The sequence below is a fragment of the Aulostomus chinensis genome, chromosome 11 (assembly GCF_037954235.1).
Source record: "Aulostomus chinensis isolate RoL2024-O1b breed Wild chromosome 11, RoL_Achi_v1.0, whole genome shotgun sequence".
NCBI lineage: Eukaryota > Metazoa > Chordata > Actinopteri > Syngnathiformes > Aulostomidae > Aulostomus > Aulostomus chinensis.
Window position 1 is genome coordinate 5,952,838 of NC_141330.1, and position 16,240 is coordinate 5,969,077.

Sequence of the window (16,240 nt, forward strand, 5' to 3'; positions counted from 1 at the left end):
CCAGTCTTTAACATCAAATTAAGTATGCAGATTTTTTGGATAAGATCATTTCAAAGTTCTAAAATGTGGCTAAAAAGTTAGTTCGTTTTTGTACCTGTTTGACAGAACAATAGGTTTCTGTGAAAATGAGAAACGTTTTGGCAAAAAAGAGAATAATTGTTAAAAATAATTGTTGATTTGGACCAATTCAAAGGATGCATTGACAAAAGGAGACATTTAGAATAAAAATTTGGTATACAAAGACTAAACATATCAACTAGTGCAACCTTAATAATACATTTTAGATGTACATTCCTGAGGTTAAAATATATATATATATATATATATATATATATATATATATATATATATATATATATATATATATATATATAATCTTATCAATAAATATATAATTTCAATAATTTCTAATGTGCTATCCATGACCAAGTTCAGACAGTAAATTGTTACTCTGCTTTCTCAGCACAAAGCGTGGCAGCTTAGGTCTTTGTGTTGACCTCATTCATGCATGGGTGTGATTATTTTCCAACTCATTTAAGTCACATAAAAGCATTTAATTAATAAGCACCCATCCATTTGCTGGATCCCCTTCATAGTTAGCTGAGCATTACTTCCAAGCTCCACTGAGGCGAATCCCCTTAATTGAGAAGTGTCATGAGAGGCATCTGTAAACAGACGGCACAAAATAAATAGTTCTATGTACATCAAGAGAAACCCTACCGTTAATACCGTCCTTCAAAATAGTCACTGGTCCCAGAGGCCACCATGTGCAAGGCCTCTTCTCACTTTCAGTTGGTCACTTGCAGGTGTTAAAGAATTTAAGACCATCACCACAAGTGCATTTAGCCAAGGTAAGTGTTTTAAAAATGAACGGCGCTATGGCTCACTGAACTTGTCAACTCTGAGGAGAATCTGCAAAAGCATGACAAGAGCTTCAGAGATCAGAATATTACAATAAAAGTAGTGCTGGGCAACAGTGTGTGTGCATGTGCGTGCGTGTGTGTGTGTGTGTGTGTGTGTGTGTGTGTGTGTGTGTGTGTGTGTGTGTGTGTGTGTGTGTGTGTGTGTGTGTGTGGATTTTAGCTTACATAATTTAGTCAATGCCATTCCTAAGAAAAGAATTAAAAATCACAAGTCCATTTTTCTTAGAAAGTAGGACTTCATCAAATTTTAGCACCCCACCCAGGAGATGCATTGGCCTCTTTCATCAGAAAAAAAAACCCTGACTTTGCCAGGTGAGATGCCACCTTTCCACACTTGTTTTGACTACGGAAACCTGTGCAGTCATTCTTGCTCATTGGTTTAATGGATCATGTCTGACAGCTGTTGGTTTGTGGGACAGTTGAAGATTGTAGTCTGCTGACGCCTGTCATCGTCTTGGTCTCCCTACGTGAGCCTGTTGCTGGAGAGACACAACAAGCCCTTCATTGTCGACATGCAGAAGAGGAAGCAAAACCTCTGGCATGCAATGCCACATTTAAAAACCTTCTCACTGTTAAATGCAACATGCACTTAAAGGCACTGTCAAGCTTCCCTCAAGAAGTACACACTAAAGATAAATCCACAGGCTGTCAGGGAGAATGTGGAGGACTACAGCACTGCGCTCACGCAAGTACACAAGAGGAATGATATGACAGTTGTAAGTGCACATCTGAGAGAGAATCTTTGGCTGCAAATTATCAATAAACATATGGTGTGTGTTGGCTCCAATCTGAAGCTATCACATTGTGTCTTACTCACCTGCTGTCGGTGGGCGACGTGGGCTGGATGCCTGTGGTTGTGGATATGGGCATGCCTGTGTGCAGTGGCATGCACGTTTCTAGGGTGATGGCTTGCGTGTATCGCTGTAGGCTGGTGATGCACATGCGGGTTTTGGCGAACTTGAAGAGGTCGCTGTGCCACAGGTATGTTTACAGGGGGTCTGGGGGGCTGAGGGCCCCTTGTTGGTGATCTGTGCTGGGTGCGTTCCTTGGGAAGAGTCTGGAATTGTGTGAGAGGAATTGCAGGAGGTGGAGTTGGAGGTCGCGCAGCCTCAGCAGCGGGAGCTCGAGGCTGGGGTCCTGGGTGAAGCAGGGCGGCCTGGGTTTGTTGTCTCCGGTTCTGAAATGTTTGAGCCCTCACAGTGTGAGCTTGTAGTGCTGCCTCTGTGAGGTTACTGGGAGTAGGCTGGGCTGCCGTGTATGGGACTGGAGCTGTGCCTTGTTGGCGAGGCTGACTGGCACTGTGGATTGCAGTCTGTACGGCCAGGCCTTGTGGTTTTGTTTGGCTTGGTGCTGCTCTGTGTTGCTGGGCCATGTGTCCCTGTGGAAGGTGATTTGGATCAGCGAGAGTTCTTGTATCTGCGCCCTGCAGTGCACTCACTCCCTGTTGTGACATGAGTCCTTGTGACTCAGCAGAGGGGCCGGCAGAGGCCTGCTGGCTCATAAGAGGCAGTGCCTGAGGGTTACTGCTGTGTGTGGCTTCCTGCCTGAGGGCAGGTTGGCGAGCAGGCGGACCTCTGATGTCTTGCTGAGCCCTCTCCGTTTGTGTGCTGGGGTTTCTATGTGAGTGATGGGCAGGCTCGAGCTGCGGCACTCTAAGAGTGTATGAGCCTCGATTATAAGCTGAGTGGCCTGCGTGTCGGTCCAATGGTGGTCCAGCTTGTCTGGATACGGCACCGGTTTGGGAAGTATTTTGGCTTTGAGGCAGCGATCTATTTGACGTTCTAGCATGATCTAAGGGGGGATGGGTAGTGTAGTCTGTAGCATCTGAAAAGATTTCAGGTGATGTTTGTCTGCCGCTTGGATATGCTGGCGTCCCTCTGAGGCGATCCCATGGCATCTGTCGACTGGAGGAGTTGGCAGCTGCATCACGTCTTCTGTCAGACCTGCTGTGGGACTCTGGGTCCTGCTGGTAGGTCTGTGTGTTTGCATTTCGCTGAGCAGAGTTGTTTCTGTTATGGTGTGTATATCCAGTCGGGATGAGATCAGGTTGAGCTTGATGACCCATGTCACCATTCATTTGGGTGTTAGTTGGATAGGACTGGCCACTTTGCATTCTGGGATTTGATTGGACTCTGTCTGTCGGGATTTGTGAAGCGTTATTATTGACCACACTGGTAACAGGAAATGAGTTATCCTGAGTCTGTTGACCATTGGTTGAGTATGAATTAAGATTGACATGAATGGTGGGCATTTGAGCGCTGTCGTTTTGCTGGGCAGTTTGTGGCAGCATGTTCAGGCTGACTTGGACCGCCGGGGGCTGGTTGCTACCCTGGGCAGCGCCAGTCTGTATGACAATGTTAGGATTTTGCTGCTGTGTGTTTGTGCGTGCATTCTGAGTATCAGCGTGTGTGAAAGCTGGGTTGTCAATGCCATTGTGGGGATATGAATTGGTGTCGTGAGCAGCATTGTGTTGGACTCCATTTGTGTGGGTATGGCCATTGTGATGCTGTGTGTTATGCATACTGTTTAGCTGCAATGACTGTCTTTCTCGGGGGGCTAGGTGTAAGCGGTCACGTTCGCGCGCGCGTGTGTTTAAGTAGGGGGGGGGGCGGGGGACCTTGGCCCAAATCCCTCGCACCATTAGTTTGTGGAACTGGGGGCTTAATGGGAGCAAATGAAAAATGATGGGAAGGAGAGAAGAGACAGCAAAAGAAAGACAGAAAGAGGGGGTTAATTTTAGCAAAGCCCTTTAGCACCATCACATGGACATGACAAAGACAAAATCAATACTGAATCACATGTAAACTTCACAGTGGCTTACTAAAGGCCTGGGATTTGGGTTAGTCTTCTGCACGACGACGACACCATCCCTTCCTCGCTGTCGTTCTGTAACTACAGAAATATTAACAAAGACATATCCCGTCAGTCAAAGAACAAACTGGAGATGTAGCGGAGTGCATGAGTCTCTTAATGAAAGGGTGAAAAGGGAAAAGTGGACAAAAATCATCTCCATGACACATACCCCTCCTTCTTCTTTGCACAAGACAGACAATGAGGAGAATGAGGAGCACAATGATTATGAGCAGCAGCAAGCAGCCAATCACAATCCCAACCACCTCGCCGACGTCAAGACATGTGTCTGAAATAGAAACAATGGTGTCAATAAAACAAGACAATGAGTTTGGAGCTTCAACAGACTTGAGGAGTAAGAGAAAATAGATGATAAACTCAATACAGAGAAAGAAAATGGTGTGCATGTGTGTGTGTGCGTGTGTGCATGCGTGCGTGCAAGTCACCGAATGACTTTGACCACATTCTCACTAGATCAATCTCCCAGGACACATTCTGTCCCTCTCCTGTCGTGAAGACAGATACAGGGACCGAGTCCAAAACCAACCGTCATCATTATCAGTCACTGAGAGGTCAGCGTCCACCATTACTCACCTACGATGGCCAAGTCTGTCCTCTGGTCTGACACACCGCCTGTGATGATGTTTCTGGCCGTGCATATGTACTCGCCGCTCTCACTCGTTGAGACCGTCTCAAGGCTGAGCACCCCGCTGTCAGGCTGGTCAGATGGAAGTGGCACTCCGTTGCCTTGCCACGAGAAGAGGGCAGGCGGCAGCGAATCTGCCATACAGTTGAGACGCACCGTCTGTCCCACCCTAGCATCACCTCCTCCTACACACTCTTTAGGTGTGTCCTTGGTTATTACTGGGGTGTCAGGACCATCTGGTTTTATGAAGAACAAAGACGACAACAAAGAGCATTTGCATTTTGATTCAGTTCAAATTCACCCAGTCATGAAAGTCTGGCTAAAGCCCTTTGATCTTGCCTGCACTCAGCTAATGAGTTAGGGGCGTACTTTCTGATGGAATCAGAAAAATGACAGCAGCTTTCATCCCTTCAATAAACTTGCTGCAAAGCGTCATATCGACCAATGAACTCGTTCCTCTGTTGAGGGGAATTGCAGGTCATAAAATCTTGCATGGAGTCTGAAAACATAGTGGCAAGATACACTACTGCAGTCCACTTTAAAAGACAGCTGGGTGTCAGACAAGTAAATAGTAATCTAAATACTAACCCTTTAAAGAGTACCTCAAATGTCATTTCAAGCTACATCAGGTCAAAACGTCATTCATGTGGTCCTCGTGTAACTGATTCTGATGATTTGATTAATCAAAGAAATGAAACAGTAATTCGTAAATGAACGATTAAATAACAACTCACCCCAAAAAGGCTAAACATTTCCAGGCTCAAGCCCATCAAATGAGAGGATTTGCTGCTTTTGATCAAATGTCTGGGTTTAGGACATAGAATGAGTGCGCACCATGACATTTGTGGGGTCCTTTTCAAAGTTTGGAATTTTAGGTGTCTTTGCAAACAGAAGGAACTGAACCATAAAGAAGAACGGCCGGAGGTATCCTGAGCAGATACTTCTGAGATTCTCACAATCCAGGCTGTATCTGGCATATATACACTTTTTTTTTTTTAGATCCCCCCCCCCCCCCCCCAATCAGGTCAAATACAGCGAAAGATGTCATGAAGGCATAGATGAGTTCTGAATATGGCCTTAAGTCATGACCAGAGGTATTTAAGCTCAATTTATTAGAAGGTCAGAGAAATCCTAATTGGATATTTCCATAATTCTCTGGAGAACACGAACCATACTTGATGACTTTTGTGAATATACCCCATATCTGGTCAAACACTGACCTAAGAACATATAAAATCACTAGGAAAATATTTTCTGTGGTAGTACATCAAGGGTAGGATCAGTTGATCAGAGACTTCTATAAAAACTTCCTTTTAAAACCAGAAGGGTTGCCCTCTACTGGCCATTAGGAAAAGATTTTTCAGTGGTTTTTGGTCTTTTCTATAGGGTCCAATATTTGTGGGTTTAGCTTCTATTAGAGAACAAGACAGAAACATTCTCTGCGTGACCAGATTAAAGTCAGGTCCACAACTTGGACACGTAAAGAGCCGTGCATGTCTGAAAGGGTATATAGATGTGGCGTGAATTGCCCTGACATATTTCACAGACGCTCTGATGAGTTTCATTGGAGTAAGTAGATTGGGTGTGGTGGGATGATACAGTATCACATGAGGTAAAAACAACTAAAGCAGCAGCAGCAGCAGCAGCAGAGGCTTACAGATGAATGACGGGGATCTGAGCAGAATTCAGCACACTGCATGCAGTGCAATGTGGATAAGCAGATAAGCTACTGCTATTTGCAGTGGCTGCAGCAGATAAGCTGCCACTTGTCTTGATCAGTGGAAACTCACAGTAGATCCTGAGGCTCTCTGAGGCAGTTTCTGCACTGACAGGGTTGCTGACAGTACACGTGTATCGGCCAGTATCGCTCCGCCTGGCTGGGCTGATGACGAGCAAGCCTTCCAAGATGGTGATTCTGGAATCAGCGATGATGGCTGAGTCGTCTTTCCCCCACTGGACCGAAATATCCGTCCCAGCTGTCCATGTACACCTCAGAGACACATTCGTCCCCTCCACTGCCACTGAGGGCACAAACAGACTCACCCCGGCAACTGCATGTACAGAGTAAAACATAAAAATCGCTCCAAAAAAGCTACAAAAGCAGAAAAACCAAGACAAGATTTTTAATGAGTATGAGAGAGAGCTCACTTCAAATGTTGGAGTGACAGAACAATGGAGGCCAGTTTTATATTGCTGTTGAGGATAATTTGTTGTAATCAAAGCTAGTGAGAGCTGAGAAGGGACAAGTTTCAGATAGAGGCACAGATGGTGAATAAAGGGGCAGACGGTACGAGTGGTAGCCGAGATGCCTCTTGGCGGGCAGCCTAAGTTAAATAATTGGAGAGGGGAGAGGAGAGAGAGGGGGGACAGACGAGGCTCTGACGAAGAAATCTGCAGCAAACAGAAAGAAACATCAGCAGAACTATTCAACAGCTTTCATCCCTCATATTGTTGCAGACTTTCTACTCGCCTGTGACTCAACGGCAGCATTTTGTGGGATTTTTGCTAACTCTCATTTCCAGAGTGAGTGACTGATGTAGGAGGTTGAGAGTTACGCTCAAGGACAATGACATGAACCTGCTGTCGTGAGTTTGGAGGCTATGACCTTTCAGCAATAACAGACTAGAGCTCAGAACAATTCGGTAACCCTGTCACCCCATTCGCACCGGTGAGGAGGACGGGGATGGGAAAGACCAGCGTAATCCCCACAGCGTGGGCTGATCAAAATAAGGCAACAGCTGTTCAGGCTCCATTACAGTATTGTATGTAAATGAATGCAAATACTGCTACATTTAAAATAATACAATATCAAACATCTAAGAGCTTGAGTACTGCATATCAAATATGTATAAATTATGCATAAATCCCTGAGCCACTAGCTTCATCCTCTCCTCCGTTTTCATTAATTTTACCTTGCTGACTATGGGTCACTAATTTCATTAGACCTCCCAGACTAATTCTCTTACTCCCCAAATCATCCCTCTTTTCCTCAACATTATCACCCCCCCGAAAACCTCCCTCTCCTGCACACTCCATCACCCCTCCTCCCGTCCCTTACTCCTCCTCTTGTCCTAAATGAACTCACAGACACTCTCCTTTATCTCTTAACGAACACCCTCAGTTGTATCGATCAGGTGTTAGCAGTCAGGCCTGTGGTAGCAGGGGGATACACCCACACAGTGTGGTTCCCTACATCTCTTAGTTGGAAGCTTCCAGTTCGGAGATGGGTGTTGGTGATGGTGACCCTCCCCCAGAACTGGTCAACATCCTTTACCACTGAAGTCCCTCCAGCCCATAAACCCAATGTCTTGTTATTGCAGTGTCATGGATAGGAACAGTATCTCCCTACCAGGGTCAACCAGCACTAGGTCCGTCTGGAACTGGCTCTCAACTGGTTCCTGCACCAGAACATCAGCAGTGAGGAAAGCTGAAAAGGGAAAAACGGGAGAGAACCAGAGGTGATGAGACACAACGAGCATGTATAAGTATTGCACATCCAAGTTTAACGGCATTTCCTCCTTTTGCTACTTTATAATTCAACTCCATTACTGCACTTTTTAATCATCCATCCACATTCTAGCACTCTTGCCTGGGTCAAGGCAAGGTGACCCTAATGTCCGTCTCCCCACCATCCCAAGGCCCTCCCTGGTCAGAGGAGATGTATAATCTCTCCAGCGTATTTCAGGTTGACCACGAGGCCTGTTCCCACAGCGGTGCCCGTCATATAATCCGAGTTACTTCATACTTTGCAGAGAAAATCAATAATAAATCTCACTGTGTGGTCCAATCTTTTTGCTTTGTCCTGTACAAAAAAATCTTTTTGGGGCTCTTCTCACATTTCAGAGGCTGTCCGCAGAGCGAATCTTGACAGTGTTTTTCTGAAAGAAAAACTACTTTGGAGTAAGATTTCCTTTCTTATCTGACCAAAAGTTGCCTGTTAGCATGAGGGCGCAGGGTATGGATGGAAAGTTTCATCCAACTCTAGCATATCTTCAGCACATCCCTGAATCGTCTGCGAGAGCATGAAAGCGAGGTGTGTTATTAGGTTGCTACAATTCCGAATTGCTAAAACATGAAGCATCATTTTACAAAGCGACACGCATCCTCAGTCTGCCGCCTCTAACTCACTCTCACTCCCTCCAAGATTCCAGAATGAGAGACTTTTCTTTTGAGCAAGAACTGGATCACCATTTGAGCTTGTTTATAGTTTTGCGTCCAATCAATGCCGTTGGTTACGGTGTGAGTAGGGACATCCCTCCGTCGTGTAATGTGGCGTGGCTTTCACGTGGCGTTACAATTCCCACTCACTCACTCACTCACAAAACTGTTTGCTCGGTTTCAGGTGCCATTGTTTGAAGTTAAAAAAGAAAAAAGGAAAAACAACACAACAGCATAGAGGCCCCGTAGCTAACTAGCATTTGTCATCTGCATATTTGAAGCGTGACACAACCCCAATAGCCAACTGCTCACCTACGTTTGAGGTCAGGTGCTTCGTGGAAGGTGCAGGGTCCGTGTAGACCCAGCACAATCCTAAACCGAGCTTCAGACACGTCTGTCTCAGTGGGGATCCTTTCAATTATGTTGTCAGACACTTCACACAATCTGAGCTTGTCAGTGGTTAAAAACAAGCACTTTCTACTTTGACATGGACAAATGCCCCATGGGATTACTTTGTAGCCATTTTGCAGTTGCTGGTCAAAGCGTACTCCCTTGATAAGAAACGATTCTGATCATTTTGGTAATAATTTAGAAATAAAAAAGGACTGGAAAATAAAGCCCAGGTTTAGAACTACTGGAACAATCTTTTAAGCACACACTTTTATTCATCTGTCATTTTGAAGGCTGAGATCAGTACTTTTACTTGTAATGGAGCGTTTTTAATTTTGATGCAATGGAACCTTTACCTCTCTGAATACCTATTTTGCTGTTGCAGAGAACACACACACACTCACACACACATATACACCCAGGTGGGGCTCAAGAGGTAAAAACCAATTACTCTAGTACACAGTTTTTCCTCCCTTGTAGATTTCACACCATGTATTTTTGGATTGCCAGTGATCCCGAGCTAAAAATCTATTTTGTGGTTTTGTTTGCCCATCTTAACATAAGCCTTGTTGAAATCACATTTACCATCTCTCTCTCTCTCTCTTCTCAAGAATTGTAGGCAATTTTATAAAAACTCCTTACGTATAGAAACATTTATTTTACACATTCAGGCTGTTTGTCCATTTGTTTTATGTAAAGATGGAGAAAAGCGTTGCCATTTCTGTGTATTCTGGCTGCTAGTCTCTCTTGTTTGCGTTGGTATTACAGATTCAGGCAAAGAAACCCATGAATTTTCAATTCCCCTATACTAGCATGCGAAACTACCATGCCAGAATGTGCTGGCCAGTGAATTATAGTAAATCAAATCAATATGGTCCTGATCAGTCTCGCTGGGCTGCTTTCACACATCTCTCACGGAGAATACAGTGACAGGAGCTGGCAGCGAGATGGACTGCGTGCAAGTACCGGGATGTTAAAGACAAACCGTTTCCGTGGGCAGGTAAAAATATCTGTGGCCTTGGTGCTTTTTTTCCCCAAACAGGGGCAGAAAGATAACGAGTCATGAATCTGAAGTGAAGAGAAACACTCTGGCAGCACAGGGCTGCTTGTGTTCATGTAGTGCTTTTGTGTTTTTTGCAAGGCCACAACACAGAAGCAATTCACCACCAGCTGTTATGAGTCACAATCTAGTCATTTTAATTAACTATAGGATGTTTAACATGTAGAGATGCGGAGTTGGAATCCAAAAGAGCAGAGAGCCCAGAAGTCATGTCAGTATTGAAAATGAATCCGAACTGCCACGATTAAAAACATGCAGGAAATTAATTAGCCCTGTTAATTAAATTAATGTAAATATAAATCGAACTGTTTTTAACCCTTCAGCAAAATGGAAAATGCTACAGACAGTGCATTTGATAGCAACAATAATAATCCTACTAATCATGTTATGACTGAATCTTAAATAACAAAATAAAAGCCTCAACTTGGAACTTCTTTTGTTGAACAATCCATTTCCTCCATTGATCCCAAACTAACCTTTTAGTTCTCAAAATGTAAAACACATCCAAAAGGATGTTTGTTCTAAACATCAGCAGTTTGGTAGTTATCATTCTGGCAAAGAGGGCAAAAGCATTTTCTGAACTGTGTAGGTTGGATCACAATTTTGCTGTATCAATTTTCAATAGACAGCAGCAAAATGAGTATTTAATTTTATGAAAATGCTGCCGATTATTACTTTAATTATTATCTTTCATGCATGAACAGCAAGCCTTAGTCAAGGAACAAATTAAAATATAATTTAAATTCCTGGTGCTAATTTTCTACGCTCATTTGCTGCTGCAGCACAAATACAAGTAGATCTTTGCTGCTTGATCCTTTTCATTTTTATCCAGCCGACACTGTGAAATGTCAGGCTAAGCTGAGACAATCTTCAACTCGGGATGGGAAAATTGATATCACAATAATAGCTACCCTACTTTTGTGCCAATTATGTGACATTTGAAAAACATTAAATGCTGTTATGAGAGTGAGGCTCTATTATTGGATTTCTGTGTTAGTCAGTAAATCTACAGTAAAAGTTGTTATGTGATTACTCAAAGAGCACTTCGGTTTTTTTTTTCCAGTGGAGAATACACGCATGGCCTCCTAGCAAGTATTTATGGAAGCAGGACAATGCATGTGGGACTGACTCAAAATAATCTGCATGTCCACGTGCATGCTTTCACAGTAATGAAGGAACATGTCACCTCCTCTAACACTGTCTCATTATTGGGTTGTAATTTGAGGAGACGGCGCAATACGCTTTATCAGGCTTTCAGTACACCAAAAAAATCGATATTAATAGCATCAATCCTCCGTTTCAGTAGTACCTTATTTGATACTTGGAAAAATACAGAATCAGACTTTATCCCTAACACTGTGTTGGTGCCAATTATCAGACCCTGGTGACACAAGAATACCATACACCCACGTTACAGGCTTTCTCTTTCTCTCCAAAGCTTCCTGTTAAGAAGGGATTACTTCAAGCAGCCGTGCAATTTGTGTCATATTTTGTAGCCTACACGCTGATTCAATTATCTTTTGAAATTATAAAGATTACGATCTTGTCTTTTTTTTTAAAATGTAAAGCATTTATATTCATTGTTTTGTAACAAAGATGCAGGCTGAGCTTCAAATCGAATCAACGTCTTATTCACGTAAAACCAAAATCACAGTTTGGCTTCGAGGGGCTCTTCAAGGTTCAACACGCTCTGTCCCGACACCGGGCCCCCTTCAACTGGTGACCTGTGGGCCAATTGGTGGTGTGGGCCAGCTCAAAACACAAAGGCCTCCGTGTCAGTTATGTTTATGAATATAGATGAACATCTCCAAGACAAAAAAAAAAAAAGGGGGTCCTCAAGATCCAGCACATCAAATTTAAACCCCGAAGAAAAACAAAATAACAAACATTCTCTGCACAATAAATCCTCCGAACCAACAGTGTTCTCTTTGAAAGGAGCCGGATCCTGAGGAATCGTTCATTTCAGGAGGTGTTCAAATTGAAGCCACTTGTGTGTCTGCGCGCGCGCGCGTGTGTGTGTGTGTGTGCGAGATCTAAGTTCTGAAAAAGAAAGACTATAACTGTTTACAGAAAATGTTGTGATGTTGCTAGATTAAAAAAAAAAAAAAAAAAGTCAGTCGTGGCCAAATTACGCCAAATGGCTGACAGAATGTGTTGTAGAATTAATTTATTTCAAATGTGTTTACTTTTGGGGCTACAGATATCACAGCTTGTGTTGGAAAGGAAATTAAATCAAGCAATCTGTCTAATTAGACTTACGCCTTTTTATTTTTCTTTTAATTTATTGCCTGCTTACTTTTGCAATGAAAAAAAAAAAGTTCCGTAAAGGCGCCGGCGCGTTGTGAGAGCATATACAGAGAATGTTAGCTGTGTGGAACGTCCAGCTGCCGGACCGCTGCAGTTCTGCTACAGATACACTTGGTTAGGCCATTTAATTGGATCATTGTGGTAGTCCAGGTATACAAGAACCATGGAAGAACAGATTTATTCACCAAAGTACATCTGCCTTCAGAACGTGAGGTGGCGGTGTACCCTTCTACACACCAAATACGTTAATACGCAGGATCTCTCTCAAACAGTGGGCTGACATTTGAAAACTTCCACAAAAAAAAAGACAAATTTTTGAAGCCGAGACTGAGCACATTTCCCCAGTTTGCCCGGGAACATAGCATTTTTTTATTTATTTTTTGCTGTTGTTTCATCCACCACGCACGAATGTTTGCTGCTTTCGACTCTTCATTCTAAGCACCACGTTGGATGCTACAGAACTTCTGCAGAGAGCCGTGCCAGTTTAGGGCTGATTGAAGCGTACAGATGCCAAAGTCAACCGATTTCCAACCGCATTATCTAGCTATTCGAGTCCAACTATCAAGAGAACAATTTCAGTTGAGCTTACATGTTTGCTGCTATTTTTTAAGTCCAAATTTTGTTGGACAAACCTTATTTTTCCACTTTTTCAAACATTAGGCTGAATGTGGCCCCCTTGAACAATACAGCTGACTAGTCCTGCTTTACACTCTCATCCAAGTGAGGAAAACACCCACACAAGAAAACACAAAATGGGGTTACAGAAACCTCGGGGTCTGATTTGGATCAAATAATATCTAAGTCATGTTTTCATACATAAATTGCAAACATTTCCTCCACCCCAGCAGGCCTATTGTTCATGCATGAGCAACAACAGACCTATTATTTAACGATATCGCCTATTCCTTCTGAGAAAATACCAAACGACATGCATGAACAGAGACAGTAAGCCCAAAGTCACTCTGAATCAATGAGGGCTGAGATGCAGTGGAGGCCGTGAAGGCACCACGTCACTCTGCAGTCAGCGCACAGATGGGAATGCAGCCGCGCAGGTTTAAGAGCGGCTGAGAAGAGCTTGCTGCTTGAAATGCAATTGTCTTACGGACGTGCTCGGAATGCCACAGCTCTCCTCCACGACCTGTTTTCCCCGCACTACAGGCTCCACTGATACACTTTAGAGACTTTGGTGAGACGTTTGAACTGCTCAAATGTCGGGACAGGAGAGAAAGTGTCCGCTCAAATTGTTTTACCTGCCAGGGAGAGGCTGATAAGGAGCAGAGCTGGCCTCATGTCGTCAGCCAGGACGGTCTGCGGAGACATAAAACCATTACAGACAACAAAAATAACTTTTACAATAGATCGTTTTCTCACACTTTCCCCTAAACACGACTGAAAGGCTATAGACGGGAAGGATGGTCAAAAGCAAAAAAGTCATTTCCGGTTTTAAAAACTCTCCTTTAACTGAGACGAGAAGGTATTAAACTTACCAGAATATTTTCTTGCCGTGTGCATTTTTTTATTCTAATAAGGCTTTGATGATGTGTTTGTTAACGAATGAGTGTACTTCCTGTTTCTCTGTCAGTACCTGTCAAGGACACACCTGTTCCCTTAAAGGGGCCGTAGCCGCAATAGCCTGAGAAAAGTGTTGTTTATCATAACCGGTCATGTTTCAAGATTTTTTTTTTAAATTTATGCCAAACAAACAATTTTTCCTACTGTTACTTAGCATCAGTTATTTTGAAAGAAGCTTAAACATGTGCTTTTATTTCTGAAACCTCAAAAAAAAAGTGACACATTTGTTGGATACCTAGATGAATGTTTCTTCTTGACAAAATTGAGCCAGGATTTATTTATTTTTGTTGTAAATTATTTAATATTTCATTTTTATGAATATAAGTCATCGTGAAGGCTGTGATAAAATCAATACAACAGTATATCACCATCCACCTTCCATCCTACTGCACGGCTATTCCAGCCCCTGGAAGCATTATGGCAGCTATATTTCAGTGTGTTAATGTTCAGTCAGTGACACAAGCACTTACATGCACATAATTTTTTAATGGGATGTTACGGCAGCTATATTTATTGTGTTCGGTAGCGTGTACAACTTTGCAAATATTATTCAAATACACTGGAGTGGACATTTTGAATGAAATCGTTTTCACTCGGTTTGTCTTTCGGGTTCAGAATATGATGTGATGCACACATCGTATTAACGTATTCGAAAAACCCGGATGGTCTGACGCAGGTTGTATTTGCGGCTGTAATTTCAAATTTTCAGTAAAGTACGCAAAGTAACACAATATCCATATATGATATCAGGATATATCGTGATAAAACTAACAAGGTTCTTGCTTTGTGAAGAAAAAAGCGAATGCAAACTGAATTACATGGAGGAAAGTTGAAAATATAACTTCTTTTTTCCTGGTGAGAGACCAAATATGATACAGTCGTCGTACACAAGGAAGTTCCATTGTGTGTAAGCTTGATATCAAGATGTGTCGAAGAGGAACTTATTCAGTGATTTTTGTGTGCAGAAAATGTTGCCTTTCTTTTTTTTTAACCATCCTGTATCAAAAAGTAGAGTCACTCATCCTGTCACAAGACGGCTACGTGAGCTCCTCTTTGATTCAATTGAACATAAAGGAAGTGTCAGCATGATGGTTCTGCCAGGGAGAATGTCTATACAATAACAGCATTTGATAAATATTCAGTTGTAATCAATACTGTGATGTGATATGCATGATATAAAGAGTAAGCGTATGTTCCATCTTTATTGATCTCGATATCAAATTTTCATGAGGAATGCTGATTAAAAAGTCAACCTCAGGATCCCAACAGCATACTGTATGTATTAAGGTATACAGAAATGTGTTACCAAGATGGGCTTTGCGGGGAAATAAATAAAATATAAATCATCCACGTTTTTTTGAGATCGAGCTGCTGCTCAGGGAGACAACAACCTTTGGGTTTTTTTGGTTTTTTTGTACAAACAGGTCATCTCCATCTCATGTGGTTCATTTATGGAAAGAAAATATTTTTGTTACAAAAAAAAAAAAGTTTGTGATTTTAAGGAAGAACTTAGTTCTGACATTTATGATGTGCAAAATTACACCTGGGCGGCACGGTGGTGCAGTGGTCAGCACTGTTGCTTCACAGCAAGAAGGTTCCGGGTTCGAGTCCCGGCTCCAGCACAGGATCTTTCTGTGTGGAGTCTCCATGTTCTCCCTGTTCCTGTGTGGGTTCTCTCTGGTACTCCGGCTTCCTCCCACAGTCCAAAGACATCAAGAGGGGACGAGGCTGATTGATTCTCTAAATTGACCGTAGGTGTGACTGTGAGTGTGAATGGTTGTTTGTCTCTATGTGTTGGTCCTGCGATGGTCTGGCGACCTGTCCAGGGTGAACCTCAACTCTTGCCTGAAGGCTGCTGGGATAGGCTCCACCCCCCGGTGACCCTTAACAGGATAAGCAGAAGAAAATGGATGGATGGACGTTTGTGTTCCACATGCTCAACATTTACTTGTTGTGATGAGAACAAAGGGTTCATACAGTCATGATAAACCTGGAAAAGTCACGAAACTTGTGGTCATTTCCAGGCCTGAAAAAGTTTTTGAAAAATAAAAAAAAGTCTGAGAGTTTTGGGGGGGAAAAAGATGTCAAAAGTTGCTTCACAAAAATTTGAATATAAGCGGTTCACCTACAACCAACTGAGAAGAATCTGATTGGATTATGACAATTTATGGTGATACATGTTTATGTCTGAGCTTGTCTTTGATTCGGTTACGTGTTGCTATGCCGACGGAATTGTAACATGGGTTTCTCTGTTTATTTTTGTGTGTACAAAAATGAACCTCGATATATCACTTGTCAGATATCATTTTCTCCAAATTGGGGTTTATTTCCTCT

General features: G+C 42.9%; 1 protein-coding gene across 1 annotated transcript; it reads right to left on the reverse strand.

Annotated features, from left to right (window-relative positions):
* Positions 1-359: 359 nt before the first annotated feature.
* Positions 360-13,927, reverse strand: LOC147252996 (uncharacterized). The gene is given in 10 exon segments (XM_086217105.1): positions 360-1,402; positions 1,741-3,490; positions 3,492-3,583; positions 3,745-3,815; positions 3,946-4,062; positions 4,368-4,655; positions 6,210-6,470; positions 7,769-7,846; positions 13,585-13,642; positions 13,822-13,927. Coding segments are annotated over 9 exon segments (2,730 nt in total). The 5' UTR covers positions 13,625-13,642; positions 13,822-13,927; the 3' UTR covers positions 360-1,369.
* Between the last annotated feature and the right edge of the window lie 2,313 nt (positions 13,928-16,240).